This window comes from Calliopsis andreniformis, chromosome 5, assembly GCF_051401765.1.
Source record: "Calliopsis andreniformis isolate RMS-2024a chromosome 5, iyCalAndr_principal, whole genome shotgun sequence".
In the NCBI taxonomy this organism is placed as follows: Eukaryota; Metazoa; Arthropoda; class Insecta; order Hymenoptera; family Andrenidae; genus Calliopsis; species Calliopsis andreniformis.
This window is the reverse complement of record NC_135066.1, coordinates 8,339,305-8,358,986: the sequence shown is the minus strand read 5'-3', so window position 1 is coordinate 8,358,986 and position 19,682 is coordinate 8,339,305. Positions and strand designations below refer to the sequence as shown.

Genomic DNA, 19,682 nt, shown 5'->3' with positions numbered 1-19,682 from the left:
ATTTTATATAATAAGTTTTTAATGATTAAGAATACTTGAAACTTTCAAGAAAAGAAAGAACCGCGAAAATATGTGAAAAAGAATAAAAATCGCCAATTCTACTTTACGAAGTGCACTGTATGCAGTCCAATTTCATAACAATTGGACTTGATTTCTTCAAGAGTTTATTCGTAACATCACAACATATTGAACAAAAAATTCGAATGATACTCTGTATTGTAGGCTAACATATTGTTTTATTTTTATACAGTCGATAGCTGATGAGTAATCCTCAAAGTCCTTTTTATGCGAGTAGCATAGTGGTTTATATTCGGTGAAAGTCCTTTAATCTCTAAATTGATACTTCTATACTCCATTGTTTCACGAACCTTTAGTTACTCAACATTTGTACAATTATCTACAAGCACTTCTCAGTTACATTCAAGAAAAAAATTGCAGCTTACAAGTCTCCATTTTCTTTCGCAGACATTTAAACGTCGCCATTTAAAATATCTGATCTTGAACGTTACACATCGTATGCATACCATCCACGCCCACCCCCCAGCAAATATCGTTTATCGTTTCGCTATAATCCGTCATCTGTTCCCGATTCATCCTTCGTTTTCATCATTAAAACTACAATGTATGAATAAGCCACTCAGGGAAGACGATACTCCGTCGGCGCCGAAATAACTCAGAAACAAAGCGCACCGTCTCTTGGTTCCGTCTTATATCTTTACGATCTCGATTTAACAGATTCGTCAAACCTTTCAGTCCGTTTGCTCATTGACATCTCTGACGAACGACGACTAGCATAAAAACGACGATAAAGAGATCAGAGGTTGCCTGATGTACCCCACTAGAATTGATAACGATTGTTGGCCTCTTTTTGCCGATTCTTAGGGTCGGCGATGGCGTGGCGACAGCAGGGTATCCCATATGCCCTTTGATCGTATTGTCCACGGAGAGCGGTTTGTTCTCTATCTTCTCCATCTCTGCAGAACCATAAATGATTTCATCTTCCTCGTCGTAGAACGATGGCCGGGATGCTGTTTGCGTCTTTGCTGGACCTGAAATCTCTGAAACAAGTAAGAAAAGCATACCATTGGGATTCGATTATAATAATAAATAATCAATGGTGAAGTTGTCGATGAACCGCTCCCTCGCTGGCTTAAACGTGCTCGGAATATCTGTGCCTGTGAAGCAAAACGACCTATGTCATATTTTCAAGAAACTCGAGGTAAGGCCTCAATCGAGATCTAGAATATAGAATTTATATTTTCAGGAAAAAGAAAAAGCATTAAAAGAACCTTTTTCGTTTAACAGTAAAGTTGAAAAGGTAAGTTCATGAGACAGTACTGAAGGTGAAAACGCTAAACGCCAGTATCTCAAAAACAGAAGCAAGCGACTTAGGTCATTTTGCTTTAGAATTATTTATCGAGTTATGGAGCAAAATATGTTTTGCTATAGATCTATAGACTTAGATTGGAAAATTTCTCGACTAATTGGATTCTCGCCGAGTTCAATGATTTTTTCAGACCACGAGTGGTATGTGTGGGATGTTCAGTGCGTGGTTATCACTGGGTACACCCTTCTACTTATACGTAGAGAAAAAAGTTGCTCGAAGTGTCATCTCTGACAACATATTTCTGTTTCATTGTTACACAAATATTTCTGCCATTGCCTTTCGACGAGTTTACCTAATCAACGTTCAGATAATAAAGGTTCCACTGTGAATTTTATTTTGTCAGAACCCATCTTGCAATCGATTTATTTTCTAGAGCCAGTCTTCGCCAGTACCTTCGCGATAAATAAGAACATCAAGAGACCGGATAAAAATTATAAATAAATATATAAATCTCGGTATCATGAAACAGCATCGATTCCCAAGACGCAAGCAGGCCTCAGCTTGTCTGCAGCGCTCACGACGATTTACGAAGGACACAGCGGTGCAAGATTCTTCAAGCTGAGTGCTTCGAGTTTCGCTGTGTTTCCCCTGAGTACTCTGACCTGATTGAAAGATCCCCTGGATCGTATGCGAAAAGATAAGGATTGACCAAAAGAAGACAGACGCTCTGATGTCGGAGGCAAATCCTTGGAGGCTTCCGTGGCAAAGTGAGGATACTTGTAAACGCGAACCTGTTTCCCGTGAGTAGCAGCGGCCTCCTTGTTTCTATCACCGAACGATCAGTCTTCCGAAGGACTGGCTGCGTTATCAAGATGTAACGTAGGAACTATATCTGCATACAGTTTCCGCAGAGGCTCGCCAACTTCCTGCTTTCTTAGCGGTACGGAGGTATTACTCATGAAATAACAGCGAGCGGATATGAACTTGAACTGGATGAGCTGTACTACTTGCTCAGAGTCTCGCGCATGCTCCATTCTTAAGTTTTCAATTAATCGGTAATTAGTTATCCGTCTCGAGGAAGAACGAAAGTCTAGATTAGGAAAAGGATTTATCTTCCACTTTAAGTGATATTGAAGAAATGTTTCCAGCTAAGTAAATGATAGTGTTAAAGTTATTGAACGTATGAATCTAACTTTTGTTTAATATATCATATACAATCCCAGAGCTGTGATGTTGAAGTTTTGGAGGAATTTCTGATTACTACAGTCGGAATCGCAGTTGGAAAGAAATATGCTGACTCTGACTTCGTGTTAATAAATTTTATGAAAATAAAACATGTATTCAAAATAAGTGAACAATTTTTATACGCTTGCATAACTAAGAGCTATAACTTATTTTACAAAGGCGAATGGTTTAAAATGTTTCCTTGCTTTATTTGCCTTTACTGTCAGCGTAGCTTTGATTTTTTTATAGTGTATGTATACATATTGTATACCTATGTATAGAAAACTACTATGCACCAAATATGAATAATTAAATTGTATACGTGCATACAATAGAGATAAAAAAACTGCAACAGTCACTAAAAATATTCTTTGTTGAATATGAAAGTAATTATAAATGCGATATCTACATATATCAAAAGTGTTATACAAGTTAAAATAAAAGAAGGGGATTAGATTAGTGACAAATAACACTGATGCAAATAGCATTCTGGAAAAGAATTGTTCCTTAGATGTAAATAAAGTATACGAAATATAAAAACTTACCATATAGTCGGATGCTGCTCTCAACATCACCAAGGGAATTTTTAGCCACACATTTATAGGTGCCCACATCATGTTTCTGCAAATTACGAATGGTCAAAACCATTCGTACTTCAAACTGCGATTTTACAGTCGCCTGCACGTCTCGCTGTTGACTTGATATTATCATCGCTGTGTCAAACAAAAATGAGATTGCATATATTTTATATAGAATGTTCGATGAGAGGTGTCAGAAATTTTAAAGGGTGATTCTGCGTACTAAAATAAGACGAAAATGAGGGATAACAATATTGTGTTTGAGGTCTCGTTTCTGAGTTATTATTGATAAAAGTACGCGTGAAATATGTCTGACGAGATTGTATTGACCTATTCTACTAGCTGCGTCTGACCTAGGTAGGAGGTAACTCCGCCGCCACTAGAATAAATCCATGATCAGACGCATTTCACGCGCACTTTAAGTGCATCTTTAACGATGAATAATTCTGAAATGAAACCTCGAACACAATTTTGTTATACTCGATCTTTTATCTATTTTAACATATACAATCACTGTCTGAAGTTCCAATAATTACAATGAAGATCCAATTTCATTCTAACCAAAATTGATCGGACAGTATTTTGACGCTCTAACAAATACATGCGATTCTAGTACTACATGTATGTACAGTAACTGAACCTATAATTAGTCTGACACGTTCCTGCCAAGCCTGCAATTGCTCGAATCACAATGCCTTTGAGTTAATTATACATAAATACGTCGTCCGTAAAAGGAGCTAATGAACAAATACTTTCATGGCGTAAATACCTTAATATTATATCTAGAGGATTAAAAGACACATCAACTTACAAATAAAATACACGGGGTCACAGAAAGATGTGTACATGAAAGTATGTAAAAATTCACTTCTTAAACGCAGCCAGAATTTTCTTATTACACTCCGAAATGGTCGTGCTCATATGCATACAGGATAGAGAAAAAGCGGCAGGATTTTCTGTGCTGGCTGAAAATTACATACGAATGCATTGGGACGAAGTGCTCCAGAGAAGTTACGCCGAAATGAAAGCATGTCTACTCGTACAGGCTACAAAATACTTGGGAAATATATTTGCGAACGGCCTGGAGTAATTCACTCGCGCATGTCTCCGCAACTTTTTGTGAACTTCCGCTAGGAAATATTAAAGAAAGAGAGGTTTGCATTCTTTTTTAGCGTAACCTTGAAAAAGGACACGAGGCAGAGGCTGAAATATGCGAAGTTCTTCTCAACCAAACCAGCTAACATTTCTAAAAAATTATTAAGCGAACGTGTTGCGACACTATTTATTCAATAGTATTTAAACTTGGATCACGAATTCGATTATAAAACTTTCTAAGCATGTCTGCAACTTGGACATCAAGAAATATTGACAGTAATTTAATAACTTAATTTTGAGTCCAGGATATATTTAACAACTTCGTTAACACGATCACTTGCTTCTATACTCATGCTGAACCTGTAACATTAATTTTCCTAAGTTCGCGCAGATATAATTGAATTTTATCGCATCAAGTTTTAATCCTCGGCTGCAATAATCTGTAATCTAAAACTATCTTCTGCATATTTTTTACCAAAATATCGATCATCTGTTAATATTTAATCTGTTAATTAGAGATACTTAATCTACTATCTAATTGATTATAACAGTCGAACGCAGGAACCTTCATCTTTAAAGTAGATATGAAAAAAGGAAAGTACCTTTAAGGAAGTTACACGTGTCAAATAGAAAGCATAGAGGAGAAAAAGGTGTACGTGCTGCGATTCTATAAACTTATCACAAATCTTATCACGCTAGAGGGTTAAGTGTCCCAGTAAGATCTCACCGTCATCCTTAACCCAATAATTAATCGACTTGGGCGAGGCTTCGACAAAGCATTCCAGAACCACGTCTGTACCCAGAGGAGCACCGACCAGTTGATTAGGTACATGAATTACCGGTGAGACTGCGAAGCAAAATCCCAGATAGGGATTGTAATCGGGCAACATATGTTCCCCTTCGTTCGTACCAAAGGGAATCGATAAATCGTTTGTTAACGTAATCACTGTTACTTACAATGAACATTGATAAAAATACGTTTACTGACTGCTGGTGGCACGCCGTTGCTCGCGATGCAGTGATAAACTCCCATCTCGTTCCTCGAAATCTTCGTCAGCTTCAGCTCCTCGCCTTGGAACTCCGACACTGAAGACACTGCACACGATAATCAGAATTACGAATTTCGCTGACCGCACGAAACTTGATTTAATTAGTGGAGAACAGTGGCACAGTGCTCAGTGTTCATTTTCAGGAAACCAAACGTATCGAATATGAGTCGAATTTACTGAGAATATCTACAGTCGCTATTGTTTTTGGAAGATTACATTGGGTGTCCCAGAACTGCTGGTACAAGCGAAAATAATTTTTTTTAAGAAGAATCACATCCTTTTCACTTGAATAGGTAGTCTCGGGACACCATGTACATTAGCTATTTAGAATCTGTATTTAGATGCAATTTTTGTGCACCTTTGTTTAGGATTGTAAAAGGAAGTGTGCTAGTCAAGTGCAGTAGATTCAATTTGGGCTACAGATTAAGAGTTTGGAATAACACGTAGGCAGCTTATATACATCTAGGGGAATTTCCTGTCATGTTCTGAGTAAGAACTTGTCCACGGCAGAGCTCGAGCTGAGTAGAGGATAGGTCAAGTGCCATGTAATGCCACGTTTCCACGTGCGAGAAGCTTACTTTTACTGATTTTTCTTTGAGAAAATCGAGGAGAATTATTTCGTACTAATGACAGCTCTAGAGGAACTCAAAACTAGTCTTTCTTGTTATGCTTTCATTGTTCAGGCCAAATTTTCCATACTTATGCATGTTGGGAATGGACATTGGCATAAAAAATTGTAGTAGATAAATTAAAGGTTTAAACGTAATTGTACTTGTTCGTTTTCTCTGGAAGAATATTGCAAGTGAGTGCATAATCTATTTTCACATGATATTCTTAGTGCGCCTCGCTTTAAACTTGCAAAAATATCGATTTCCTTGAAGTTCTGAACTGCGAAAGGACCGCTTGTGGAACTCATAATTTGCGATTTAATTACGTAAGAGAGCAGAATAGCGCGATTGTTCGTTTTCTGCTGCAAAAACCCAGTCCTTGCAATGTTAGCAACCGTATGATGCATTACCAGAAATTTCGGGTCGCAATATTATTACCATACAGCGGAACCTCGAAGTTCGAACACAATTCGTAGCAGGATACGGTTCGACTTTCAAGTTGTTCTACTTTCGAGTGAAATTTCCCCATTTGAAATAATTTAAATTGAATTAATCCGTTTCAGGTCCCCAAAATTAATACAATGCGAAACATCTTAAGTGCTTATCTCAAAAGATCATATTGTTAAGTACTTAACTGTGTTCGAGTTTTAAAACAGGATTTCTCTCGAATTTTTTGTTCATGATTCGAAAATGTTTCTAATATTATCTAATTAGTAGCGTGTTGCTAAGAAAATAAGGCTATTTAATTAAAAATCGAGAAACCAATGCAAATTATTTCTGCATTCATTTCGCTTAAAAATATTATTTAGCGTTTGGAACAACGTGCAGACAGATCCTATAGAAAACTGCAGGTCGAAAACGAACTTTCGTAAATTAACCACGTTACTTGCTAACCGTTGCAACAGAAATCGCTAATTAATGAGTCTGTAAATCATAAATCATCGTGTTTCATTTAAATTCTTACCGACGACGTATTACGTCGCTCAATCGAAAATAGCAGAAGTAATTACAACATTATGACATCCAGGATTCATCAAGGAACCAAATAATGTCGCTTCAGGAAATTGGAATTTATATCATTCGTCAATGAAGAATCAATTACAGTTGCGCAGAAAAAGCTATAATTAATGTTTGAAACTTTTGTAAACTCTAAAGATTATCGGAAAAATTAATTTCAGTGGTGTAACGTTGGGATTACGACTTAAAGAGGAAGTTTCTTTCTTTCCTCGCGAAAAAAGAACGATTTCTTTAAGAACTTTTATAATTGAAACTATATAATAAATTATTGTCATTATCTTTGTGTGTTTGCAGTTTATACGTGTGTTCAAGTAGTTATAATACCTTTTTAAATAAAATTCTATTACACGTTCCTCCTATATTTTTCCTCAACTACTATGTCCCTTTGTTCGGTAGCTGGCACGTTTTTAAAAAAGTATTCGATCGATTGACTTGAAATTTTTAATGTGTCTATGTCGGGAACGTATCCTTGTATCGCTTGACAGAGGAGAAATGTGATACGTTATATATTCTCTTGTGTAATACAAAAAAATTGGGTTATTTTTTAGAGTAGAATCGACAATTTAGGTTTAACACTTGACATTTTATTTTCTTTCTTTTAAGAAAAAAAAGACTTTATAAAACTAAAAAGGATTTTTACTTTCTTTTTAAAATATGGAAATTCTGTAGATTGAATTCAATTAACTGGATATGACTCCCAAAATGAAATAAATACCTATATCAATTGCTGTGCTTGAAATAAGAACTATAATAATTACCTCTTTAACTATATGTGTACCATAACACCATTACATCACAGTAACAATATACGAGTATGTACATACTCTGATTATTTCATTGTTTAAGTCTTAATCAATGTTCTGCTGTACTATTATTATTATTAAACTCAATATGCTTAACTCTAAATAACAGAAATTTCGAATATCCAAAGTTAATTGAGGTTCTATTGTGTCCAATTTCCCAAGAAACAGAATTACACTGCACAAGCATTTCTTTCTCCCACCACCTTCAGAATAGACCTAACAATAAGCAAGCAAAATAAATTAGTAAAATAGAATTAATCCTACCATTGTCGTTCCATGCACAACAATAGAAAGGACCAATTCGCTATCTCACTGGACTTGCAGCTGTCACGGAAGGATTCCCAACTTTTCCCGCGGTACCCAGTAATTATCGGCATTGTAGGTCGACAATAAGCTATCCCTTCGCGTCGCAACTGCGATCGCTACACTTAACACGTGTTACAGGGGTTACAGTTGCGTACACGTTGCCGTCAGCGGTGTAGCTAGAATTTGCCCGCTATTAGCAACGCCGTGCCGAAGCGAATACCAAATACGTCGTTTAGTCTGGAACAGCGAGGTCAGACTAACGGCGATGGCGACTACGGCACAGTCGACGATCCGTTTCTATCAGATATTCCGTGATTTTGTGAATGCCCCTCTGCCGATCACTTTCATCGGCAAGCCCGCCGTTCAACAGTGTCCTTTTATAGACACGCACCAGCGGAGGTTATTACGCGACACTCTGAAAACGTAGAGCTCTGTGAATGGCCTGTGATATTGTTAACACCGACTCCCATCGCTATTCACGGAACTCTGTCACATGCACGGTGGATCTTAATCCTAAATAACACTGATTTTACTTTATGCTTGCGTAGTCGTAACTCGGGAACTCGAGTGTGAAGGGAGTAGCTGGAATCTTTGACTTATGGAGGTTTCGTCTATCGAACTTTTCGAACAAGGCTGTTTCAGTAAATGAAAATTCGATATAATATGGAAGCTTTGAATAGGGGCTGATATTTTTCTAACTGTGAGGTTGGAAAGAAAAGTGTTAAATTAGTGTTTGTTATTGTATCGCGCATCATAAACGAGCAAAGATAGAACAATTTCAAGTAAAAAGAATTAAGGATAAATAAATTGAGGATAAATTACACAGACAATTACTTTTCATGTCACTGTTAAACTAAAAGTATTGAATTTTGTAAGGTGGTTCAATTTCAGTGGTCACTACTGTACTTGTGGAGAACTTCGTTCTTTTATGCCTGTGGATGTTGAGAAATTTTCGAAAGTGTTACAGCCTGGCATAAAATCAAGCAAAGAAATGAAGTGTATCGTGAAGAAATGAAAGAACATGACCCGTAGAAGTGGGGGTCAATCGATTTCTCGCACGTTCGCAAAGTGTTTTAATTCCTCGAAAGTTATGCTTTGCGCGAGTCTGCCAATTGGAAACGCGAAAAGGAGGGTCAGCAAAATAAGGAAATTAAAGTAGGAATTGAATGGGACTGCGTTCGAAGAAAACATGATTATTGCTCGTTGTACATTATATCGGAATAATAGAAGCGTCTACGCTAAATCTTACCATGAGGCTTCTGGTTCGAGGCGCTTCCTGCAAATGGCTTCCGAATTATAATGTCCTTCCCGTCTTCCCTGCGCCATGATACGCGCGGCGGGGGCACACCTCTTGCACGGCACGTTAACTTCACCTGTACGTGTTATGAAACCAGAATTATAAAGAGAATCGACTTTGTTACTAACGTGGCAGTAATGCTTGGCTTTCGCGTATAAATGTGTGTTGGAAAAATTAGAGCCGCTGTGTATCTTCTCGAAGACGTTCTCCAATAAAACTGTTTCATCCGCTCTTGACTATGTAGGAATAGAAACTTGTACTAATATAAAAGCAGTAGGTGATCATTTTGTAAAGTAGCTCCCTTCACCGAATTCAGTGATGTTGGAATATATTCCCAAGGTTAACGTTCTGAGTAATTTTTTTCAATGTTTACCAACAATAAGATGGCAAGAGAATATCTACAAACAGTCTGAGCACGTCTCGATATAAAGCAACAATGCATTAACAACAAGGTTTCCTATTTAGATTGAAATCCAGTGACTGCCTAAACAATATGGTTTGCTTCTATCACTCGGGGCGTTGCTGGAAATTTCAATAGCTATTGTTGCAGCACGTTAAGCTTCTTCGAGGCTATTAGTTCTATTCCACATGGGAATTCAGTCGCTTCCTCAGAGAGCTGCTTAAAGCTCTTCCGAAGCGTGCTGGAAATTCCCGTTAGAGGTTGGACCGTTTCTTAGAGCTTGTTCCTCACGTTGAAATTCGTACATGCGTAAGGGCTGCGACTATCAAACTGCATAGGAGCATCAGCTATTACTGCATTGACGATAGAATCGCATCCTAAAGGGCGAAGTTTCAAAGCTAATGATTTCTCTAACCGTAGATCAATTACCTGCAAGTCATTCTCTACACCTAACGAGGAACATCACTTTAGTGTCATCTTCTAATTTTGACGAAAATTTATATACGATTACTGCAACGAAAAATAGTAGACACGTATCTTCTTTTCGACTGCTGATATTTATGTGTAGAGGGTGAAAACCATCCCCAAAGTTGGGATGGAAAATATGTTTTTCTAAATACTTATTACTATACTATTATTAATACTATTATGCTATGTGAAGGGAAATGAACGAATGAAATCGCAAGAATGACGATGTACGAATAAAAGAGCCAAAATCGAAATAATCGAAATCCCTCTGTAATTTAATTCTGTCGTACGATTCAACGACATAAAGTTTCCTTTATTGGTTTAAAGAATATCGAGTCTCCTTGATTAAATTTCGATCAGTTCACCATTAAACGATAGTAAATTTTCAATCTGTTTCACGGATGTTTCATGTTGGTCTGTCCTAGAAAAAAAAAAAAAAAAAACAAAAACGTTGAAACGAAACAGTATTCGCTTAAAAACTGCCGAAAATCTCTGTATTTATCAAAAGTAATGGAGAATTTGAGTAAGAATTTAGTTTGTTTGCACAATTAGTTATTTGACTAGGTAGAACAGCACTCGATATTTTAACTGATACTTTGTCGATGTAGAGAATATTGAAAGGCACAAGCAGATTTTCTCGACAGACTCTTCCAGTCGATCGTTGCCTCGATTTCATCGTAGTCTTTACCAACGAGCTTATCAATTTTAAATTAAGGCTCCAAGTCGATATTTTAAATGTGGGATGATATAGAAAACGAATTTAAAAGTTCTAGTCCCTATCGCATTGAAATTCAAATAAAGTAGGAAATGTTTTTCGCGGCAAAAGAAAAATCTTCACGTGTAACAAGATTTTTATAAACATGAGAGCAACTGTTTCTACGTAACAGAAGATTTAGCATTTGGATCAAAATCGTCAATATCTGTCCTTGATCGTATATAGTTAAAAGACTAAATCTTAACTGCAATTACGTTATTTATGATTCTACCGTTATTTTTATTTTGTCGTGTTCAACTATCTACCCTTTTAATTTTCTGACACCTGTTGCGGAATACCTGCCATACATAGTATATCACATCTTTCCTAATATTGAATGTATTCTTCTGATTAATTACACATTGAACACTAAAAAGGTACTTTAAACGAATACTTTTCCTGGTTTACCTTCACAAAAATGTAAAAATTGAACTTAAAAAATTTCAAAGCATTAAGACAATCAAATTTAATAAATACTGTATTTATATTAAGTTGTAAATAGATTCAATTCTGTAGTAAATGCTTCTGTCACAATGTGGATAAAAATAAATAGAACTTCCTTTTTATCACATTGCAAATGCATCGCTTGACAGTATACAGTAGTACAAGTGGCTACATTTTTGTAAATTTTTAATTACATTCGCACAAGATTTACTAAGAGAAGTAATTTTAATTCTGGAATTTAAGAGGAACTAAATTTCTCTACAATATGAGAGTGAGTCTCGTTTGTGACGAAGTGATTTCATATCATGGTTGAAAGATACCGCAAAGTTCCGAGAGAAAAGAATACATAGAGTAGTTTTAGCGGCGTTTCGTCGTCCATTTTCAGTAAAAAGGTAATATCCTTTGCAGAGGTTACAGAGCATCGGCTTTGAGAAGAAAGGCAGCAGAAGGAAAATATTTACGTGTTATGGCAGTCATGTGTTTCGTAAATATTGCGATACACTCCTGCAACAGGTTATTGAAACGCTTCAGCGATGTTCGTCGGATTTTGCTTTACACAGCGTGGAATTAGAATCCATGTGGTTTCTAATATAAAATGAATCAAGGTCTGTATTTTCGTCTCTCATTTGTGATGAACATTATATTATGTATCATGAGAGAAATCGTATAATATTTGAATGAGAAGGTATTTAATAACGTCAATTTTAGTTTTGCCTCATATTACCTCTAGAAATGAATAAGTTAAAGGTACCTGTCCTCCTTCGGTCACCATTACGTCACTTGAGGTTTCTTCAGGAATAAAATCTGGCGCTACGACCACCGACAGCATGCCCGTCTGAAAACAAATTCATGAAAAATAGTTTATATCATTGTTAGTTAATTATCTCAGTTCAATTTAAGTTATGTACTTGTGAAGACTAGTTAATCACGAAGGGTAACGAATAAGAAACCCAAATAAGGGGGTGGACCTCCAACTAACATTAAATCATCTCATGAGTATCGTTGTTTCCCATTTTACATTTTGTCTTAAAGAAGAAGCAATTTTTGGACAAATATAAAAGTTATTTATCACAAAGTGTTATTAATTTTCTATGTATCGTTGTATATATCAATGGTTAAACATAACTGCAAACAGTAATTTTCAAAGAAGCAAAATAGTCTTTAGCGATGTTACCTGCGGCATGACCTAACACATTGACACTGAATATCGGTTCAGAGCTGTCCAGTTAGGATAAGATTAATCGATTTTACCAGTTTGCATGATCGAGCGCACAGTCATGCAAATATTTTACTCTTCACCAGGAAACCATCTCGCAATGTCGGTCACTAATTTCAATAAAACTTTACAGAATGGACTCACAAGTTGGGTAAAGATAGAATATTCTTCTTATTTCCCCCACAATACCAATCAACGTTTCAACTTCTGTATTCAAATTTTCCCAAATTTTCTTCCGAACAAAGAAACGCATGAAATGACGATTGCGTGCCACTGTTATCATCCCAGATAGTATCCATATGGCAAAAGTCGACCCACGCGAGATATATTTTCTAAGTACGCACTGGAACCAGCCGGAATTTAATGTTAATGATACGCTTAACGGCTGCACAATGCATCAAGTAAATTTCCTTTCTTACCGAATCTCTAAATTATATCCGTGCACATTACTCTATTCGCGCGAGCGCGAGAAGGACTGAATAACGTAAGAGCCCCTAAATCCTGGCTGTATTTCGCGTCCGCCGCTCCCTTAACCCCCTCCCCTCCCCCATTCCGCCCTTCTCCCGCTGGCGGAGAAGCTGGGGCAACATATCATGGGGTTGTAAGCGACGCGGGAAGGGAACAGACTGGAGGGGTGGGGAGGGGGTCGCCACCAGTGCCATTGCCAATGAACGCCGCGGCTTTTCGTTAATTAACGACACGCCACAACGCGATATAATAAGTAATGGTCGGCGCAGTTATTGCTGGCGTTGCTGTCGAAGGTTGCTCCCCAACAATTCACCTGGCTGCATTTTTTCGCCACGGCCCGAGCAATCGTCGTTAGGCAACAACGCGAACGGCGCTAACACTCGAGGCGTTACGATACGTTAGCCTTTTTTTCACCTCTCCCCCAGACGAATAGTTGAATCGCCGCGAAACGGCTCGTTCGTTATGCATTTGCAGCACGATTTCGCTTCCAGCTACCAGGGAGATTTGAGTGATTGACTTTCATCGGCTGGGCGAAATGCTCCTCTTGAAAGGGAATTTTTCCTTGGAAACTGGAAAAGTGTCTTCTGCACCCTTTTCATCCGATAGATCGCGCGTACCTAGTGAGCAAGCGCAGCTGCTGCTTTGGTGGATCGTGAGGAAATCACTGCAGAATATTTTACAGGAGGTGATAGCGTCCTTCGTGTCTTCCTTTGGACTGTCAGAAGTAGGAAGAAAGATTACTTTATTTCTCTAGAGCCTTTAACTCTCTGGGTGTTCTAGGTAGCGTGAAAGCTGAGGTCTGTGTTATATTTGATTCTAAGAAGATTGCATTAACACTTTGACTGCCACGTTGGTCATATATGACCGGCCACGGTTTCTCCTGTGACGCCACGGTGGTCATTGGTGACCGAAGTACTTAATCGTAACAAAGACTTGTTTTAATTTGTCGTTATCAATCGTAACCAAGGCGTCACAATGGTCACCTGTGACCACCAATATAAATACTCCCATGGCGTTTTGAGCGAAACATGTAATTTCGGCGTGGCAGTCAAAGTGTTAAAAGTCCATCAAGTGATGGCTTGCTAAATGTACTTCAAAGTAACTTAAAAATTGTCTTTCTTTGGAAACAGAAATTAGATCATGCAATTACCTTTTCTTAAAATACCCCGAAAAGATGGAAAATGAATTTGACCAGAAGAGCAGATACTATTTTCATTACTAAGATTCCTTTTTGGAGTCGCTCAACCGCCATTATATTCCTTACGTCGAAAAATAGGAGGGTGTCGTTCTAGGGTTAAATCCATTTCGTTTTTTGTGTGACTTAATACATTCTGGCTCTGGCCTCCAGATATGACTTTGAGATTATTCGAAAATGGCTAATTCGAAACTTATACTGTTCTTCAACTCACAGATTCAATTATAGTAAGCCATTGTAGATATCTTTTATCAAGGAAAGGACTACACTCAGAAGGTAGTGCTATAATTCCCTCGAACAAAAGTGAAAACTTTCACGAGGGAGTAGAGAGGAGAAAGTTTAGTTTCTTAAGACTCTTCAAACCTTTTCCAAAGCATGGAACGTCAGTAGTCGGAAAGACTTGGCCTTACCTTATAATACCTTTCCACTCCGCTTCCGGTTTAAAGGGGGCAACCAACAGTCGGCAGAACACGGAGGCACTTGCGCTCGGCTCCTGCAGACGAGGTGTGCACGTAATTACGAGGATGTAACCTACGCCATGACGAAACTTCAATCGTTATAACCGAGTTGTCTCGCAAGTCACCGAGCTGTTTAAAACAGTCTCAACGAATCTATAGCTGAGGCAAGCGGATACCTTCTCTTCCTCTCGCCAGCTCCTGTCGCGTCTTCCTCTTGTCCCGCGCGTGACAGTTCGGCGACAGGCAAACATGTGCCCGCGTACGTAAAGTTAAACGTGTCACGGGAATGAATTATGAAATTCCGTCTCGTGTCATAAATTAATTGCCTACTCGCTAGTGACTTCGTTGGAGATGCTGATAAATATTCACGTTGATCGGAACATGCCTAATCGATCAACGTTTTTCCTGGTTGCAACGTTGCAAATGTTGTAAATTTACAAACAGCATTAGTTAATTTCCTTTAATTACCAAATTTATCACTAAAAAGTAAATAAAAAGCGAGAAAATTGCATTATTAGTTGGCCTCTGCTGTAACAGAAGGTTTAGCGATGATTAAACGAATAGTTAAAGAACGGTGCAAGTACATATGAAAGATATACATCGAAGTAGTGCGTGGAGGATGCAGGAATTCTTTACTCGAGGATATGTTTCATTTCGAAGCGCATTTTGTTTGCAGCGGGTGTTCGGAACGTGACGACCGCGCTCAAAAGAGAACCGCACCACGTTGAAGTCGTACGGAAACGAGCAAGGAAATACGGTTAACCGAAACGAAACTGCTCATAGAATTCCCCTGCGCTGGTAGGGTGTAGCGTTGGGTTTCGCCTCGTGAGGAAGGGAACGACGAATTCGAGGGTGAACGTATCCCGATGGAACGAAAGGAACAGAAGGAGCCAAATTCCAATGGCGGTGTTTCTCACCGACTAAGACATTTTCGGGACTGTTTCTCGCATTCATTACTTAGAGGCCTTGCCGTGGGAGGGTCGAGGGGGGGATGGGTTCGGTAACTTAACAATCGTCGTAACGCCTTCTGCACTTAAGATTACTGTTTCTTCGACGAGCAGACGGAGAGAAGAATTCCTAGACACGGGAGCCTGTGAGCCTGGATTCAATCTGAAACGTCGGAAAATTAGATCTCAAAGGAGAGACTCGACTCTATCTCGTACCATATCACACTTTATCGAGAGAAGAGATGGGCTGAGAGTATAAGAAAAGGATTGGATGCTCTGCGCAGAGTGTCCGTTGGTGCAGGCGTGCCTCGACGCCGAGAGGAATGGCTAGTTACTTGAAAGTCGAAGAAATGAAAGGTGACGTTTGTGCGTTAGAGAAAATAGCTCATTAAAGCTGCTAGTACCAGTGCTCCGGCGAATGTTCAATTTTTCTTGCCCACCTTGCCCCCCTTCTATTTCACGAGATCTATCCTTTCAGAAGAACTCTGCGTTTTTGGAGGACTGCCTTCGTCTTCGCTGACAAATTGATTTGATATAGTGGACCGTACAGAGAAATCAACTGATGAAGTGTCTCGCTCGTTGGTTTTATTTGAAGTAAGATTGCATTATAGTTGTCCCTTTTTCAGCGGCGAAATTTTATTCCATTGCGAATTCCGTGTTCACGAGTGCGTTGAAATTTTTAGCTTGGAAAGGAAATGGGTCGTCCCGCTGCTCGTCAATTTTATGCAAGGTTATTTGCTTTCCACGCTTCTGTGAAAGAAAAAAGGGGGAGCAGAAAAGAATAAAAAAATTTATGCTCGCATTTGCATTAGAACATCTCGAGTTGCGTGTCATACAGTTATGTCGATGGAGTGAGGCTTCTTGAAAAACAAATATGGAGAAGGTTACTTTTCGTAATGTAAAAAGTTCGATTAATTTTCCTTTACAGTCGTCATGTAAATTTAATATTTTAAATGGATTTTACCAATGACAGTTTGATGGTATTAAAGTCTTATATATTTCTTGCTCAGTTAGTCGATTACACATTTAAGCAGAAAATTATTTCAATTGGTATTTACTTTCAAAGCAGATTCAATCTCTTCGCCTCGACTTCAGCACTCTAAAATTGGTTCACACTTGTCAGTAATCTGCTTTAATTAATTCTGGTTACATTATAGTGCTTACATTGTAAACTAAATAAGTGGAAAACTAGCTGAAAGTTACGCTTTATTTTCAAGGTGTTCATAAATGAGAACTGGCATTCTTGAAATGGCGAAGACGCCTAGTTAAGTTTACAGGAATGTGCTTCTGCAGTTTCAGAGAAATACCTCCGATACTTTGTAAAGATTGTTACATTTAAGTTAACGATTATAGTGAAGCGGCGAGGAGAGAAGTGAATAAAGAAGAGAATTATTAGGCTGGCAGAGCGATGCATGTTTATAGTCAAGTGGAAACAAAGGAGAAATGAAGTATCATAACGAGCAATATTTCTTTAAAATGTCACGAAATGCCTTTGCCGAAGCGTCAAAAGCTCATGCTTGCAGAAAATATTGCAATCAAACACCATATTTTAACTTCGTATCATTTAAAAACCAGAATCAGAAGATGGTCAATCCACCCTATTAATTCCGCTAGCAGAGACAAATATTTTTGATTCTGCATCGCTGCTTCATTCCAATCATAGTCTAAGATACTTAACTATAAGGTACCTAATACTCATTAATAAATCACTCTGTTTCCTGGCATTTCTACCAACAAACACTGCTAATTTCTTCAAGCAAGTAGCAGTCACTTTAAATATCGCACGACTAAATAATTCAAGACCAAGGATTTAAGAAGTGCCCCAAAAATCAGAAAGTCAATATTGTTCCAAGAATATTCACGCGTCAGTCTCCTTAATATTTCTTTGCTTTTCATGTAAATTTCGTGGAAATTTAACCAGTCGTAGCAAAGGAATTTGATATCGCGCGAAAGATCGCATCAATAGAAGATAGGTGGATAGATAGAGGGAGAGAGGAAGAGACAGAGAAGGTGTCGCCTAATTGGAATTGATGGGACCCGCAAACGACGTGCATCCCAGAACTTTATCGATCTAAATAGTGTTGGCGGTACCGTTTCCAATTAGTTATTTCACCGAGTTTCTCGGCTTACCGCGATTCGTCCTACCGGTTAAACTGCGCGCGGAAAGCTCTGATTCCGACCGCTTAGTTACTGAAAACGCTCGAAACAGCAGCCAGCTGAACGTGTCCGATAGCCAACTGTGCCTAAGTAAATTCCTCCTTCTTTATGCCTGGGCTTTGATACCTCCAAAGGACGAACCGCTGTTTATTCCACGCGAAGTAAATTATCTATCTTAACGCAAACATTAAGGTAAAGAGAATCAAGCACTGTCTCCGTGTATTTTTCGAAGGAACACCTATTAATGGTTTAAACTCTTACACTGTCATTTCAATCTTCGGACGATCTTTTAGAGGTATCAGTTTTAGACGAAAAGAGGTCTTTCATTTTTTGGGGTATTTCATGTGTATTATGCATGTTAGTGTAGGTACAGCCTCTATTAGTCTTTAATGCACTTCCATTTTACAATATGAATAGTTAATAAATAAATAGTCGTGGGATTCAGATATGTAAAGTGCACGGAACTTCACATTGGAAACAAATATTTCAAACTTCAGCCTTGTGGAAAATGCTTATAACGAGTTTTTTATTAAACATATCTTAATACAGTTCGCCCTTATTAATTCGAACGCCTCAGATCTGTACATTCGAAATACCCCTAAGCTATTCATACAGTAAAAAGTGATATGGAAAAATTGCTTACTGTTTTAAACACAGTTACCAGTGGAACCAGAATGCAACTTTTATTTATTCATTTGGAGTGATTTCCGTGGGTAAATAGTCCATAGTGGAATACTACATTTTTTATGCCGATACTTCACTCGCGTATGATTCGCAGTCGACTACATAACTCCGTTTCAGTTGGGGATAAAAATTCAAAGTTAAAAAATTTATTCGAAAATGTAGTAATGAAAAAATCGTTAAAGATTATACATGTATGATTTAGTAGCGTACAGTTTCATGGCATATAACTGTATGCCTCTGGGCTACATTCAATGAAAGTCAGGACTGAACAAATTAGTATTCATTTCGCTTTTAAAATAATTTGAATCGTATAGAATATTTAACACGTTCCAAGCTTACAAAAATGAGCCAAACGTAAATAATATTTCCGAACTCGTATCGTACACTTACTTGGCTCTTCATAGGATCCGTGTTAATCTGACACATGTAGAGGCCTTCATCCTCTTGCTGCACGCCCTTTATGTGGAGATTCCACATGGTGTGATCGCTATGTGTAACCGAGATTCTCTTGTTGTGAGTAATTACGTGATCGTGGATCGCTTGAATTGCCTTGGTGTCTGCTTTCACCCAGCCAACCTTGAAAGAAACGTATACAAAAGCCATTTTCATTGTAACGCTACAAGTATTACAATTAATTACACGTTCTTATTGTACCATTATTCTAAACAGATTAATTAAAGCAACAATTGAACAGGAATTCAATAAGAATTAATGAACCATCGAAGGGTGAATTATTTAGACTTTTGAGAAAACGATCAGAAGGTATAGACGTGTTCATAGATTTCAGCGTTGGGAACATTGCAATTTCCCTATAGACAGGTCGAATACGGAATACAAACAAGCTAGATAGCTGGGCCACAAGTAAGGGGAGAGAGATATGTATAGGCAGGCGTGTACGCGTCTTCTATCTCCTTGGCCAAACTTCGGCTGATATTTGCATTTTCCTTGGAATATTCCAAATCTCGCGAAGTCGCAGAAACACGCTGCTGAGCCTCGAGAAACACTTGTACTAATAGAAAAGGGGTTACCGAGTGTGCTTGAGAGCTGCCGTAATGGTGTTCGAGATTGTTTTCGGGAAGTGACTTTAGTATTCAGAAAGATGTAATTGAAATTTATTCGCGCGTATCTGATTGGTTGCACCCGAGTTCTTAGCGAGTAGAAATCATTTGTTTCACCTTAACATACAC

At 38.2% G+C, this 19,682-nt stretch overlaps 1 protein-coding gene across 2 annotated transcripts in view; it reads right to left on the bottom strand.

The window, feature by feature from the left end:
• Positions 1 to 351: 351 nt before the first annotated feature.
• The window catches only part of LOC143178863 (lachesin), a 56,605-nt gene continuing 37,274 nt past the window's right edge, over positions 352 to 19,682 (bottom strand). For both annotated transcript variants that reach the window (XM_076377772.1, XM_076377775.1), the window contains exons 4-10: positions 18,886 to 19,071; positions 12,122 to 12,205; positions 9,257 to 9,380; positions 5,182 to 5,319; positions 4,952 to 5,071; positions 3,097 to 3,264; positions 352 to 1,058 (exon numbers count right to left, since the gene is read on the bottom strand). In XM_076377772.1, coding sequence (XP_076233887.1) covers positions 763 to 1,058; positions 3,097 to 3,264; positions 4,952 to 5,071; positions 5,182 to 5,319; positions 9,257 to 9,380; positions 12,122 to 12,205; positions 18,886 to 19,071 — 1,116 coding nt within the window. In that variant the 3' untranslated portion in view covers positions 352 to 762. The remainder of the gene's footprint in view (positions 1,059 to 3,096; positions 3,265 to 4,951; positions 5,072 to 5,181; positions 5,320 to 9,256; positions 9,381 to 12,121; positions 12,206 to 18,885; positions 19,072 to 19,682) is intronic.